The 730-nt window shown below is 47.8% G+C and overlaps 1 protein-coding gene across 1 annotated transcript; it reads right to left on the bottom strand.

Moving 5' to 3' along the window:
* Window positions 1-37: 37 nt before the first annotated feature.
* Window positions 38-670, bottom strand: LOC102387752 (myosin-6-like; the record flags this gene model as incomplete). The annotated part of the gene is made up of 3 exons (XM_025195931.1): window positions 38-173; window positions 263-408; window positions 494-670. Coding segments are annotated over 3 exons (459 nt in total), but the record flags the coding sequence as incomplete, so codon positions are not given.
* Between the last annotated feature and the right edge of the window lie 60 nt (window positions 671-730).

Here is a 730-nt window from a genome sequence, read left to right as displayed (position 1 = left end):
AGCAATAGGACACACTGAAACCAATGCCTCCTCTTACCTGAACTCCTCCGCACAGCCAGAAGCAAGGCAAATTATGACTTGCCTGGAGCTCCTTGATCTTCTTCTGCAGCTGGATGCCCAGGGCTTGCTCATCCTCAATTTTGCTTTGGAGCTGACTGATTTCAAAGTCTTTCCTTTTCACAAAGCAGAACATGTTAGGGCCCAAACAAACTGCATGCGTCCCTGCCCAAACAGAAGGATGCTCCCCAGAAACCAGACTTACTTTTTCAGCTTTTCATCCAGCTGCTGCTTATCATTTTCTAAATCCATTGTGGATTCCTGGGCCAGCTTCAAGTCTCCTTCAAGTTTCCTCTTTGCTCTTTCCAGGTCCATGCGAAGTTTCTTCTCCTGCTCCAGGGACCCCTCAAGCTAAAGAGAAAAAGGCTGTCAGAGCCCTGCCACTCGGCAGCCAACTTCTTGCCTGTTTCCTTGCCCCATATTTTGCTGTGCTTACGTCATCCACTTGCTGCTCCAGTTTTGTTTTAGCTTTGGTCAATGTGTTCACTTTGTCCTCTTCTGCCTGCAGGTCATCCAGAGTCTGCTGATGGGCCTCTTGGAGGGCTTTCTTTTCTTTTGTCAGCTTGGCAATGCTCTCATCCAGGACTGCCATCTCCTCAGTGAGGTTTTTCACCTTTCAGAAGGCAACACATGTTGTTATAAGAGGCCAAAGCAACAACAAAACACACATCTG

The sequence above is a fragment of the Alligator sinensis genome, unplaced genomic scaffold, assembly GCF_000455745.1.
Source record: "Alligator sinensis unplaced genomic scaffold, ASM45574v1 C64513936_1, whole genome shotgun sequence".
Classification (NCBI taxonomy): Eukaryota; Metazoa; Chordata; order Crocodylia; family Alligatoridae; genus Alligator; species Alligator sinensis.
Note: the sequence above shows the minus strand (reverse complement) of the source record. Positions and strands in the feature narration are given on the sequence as shown.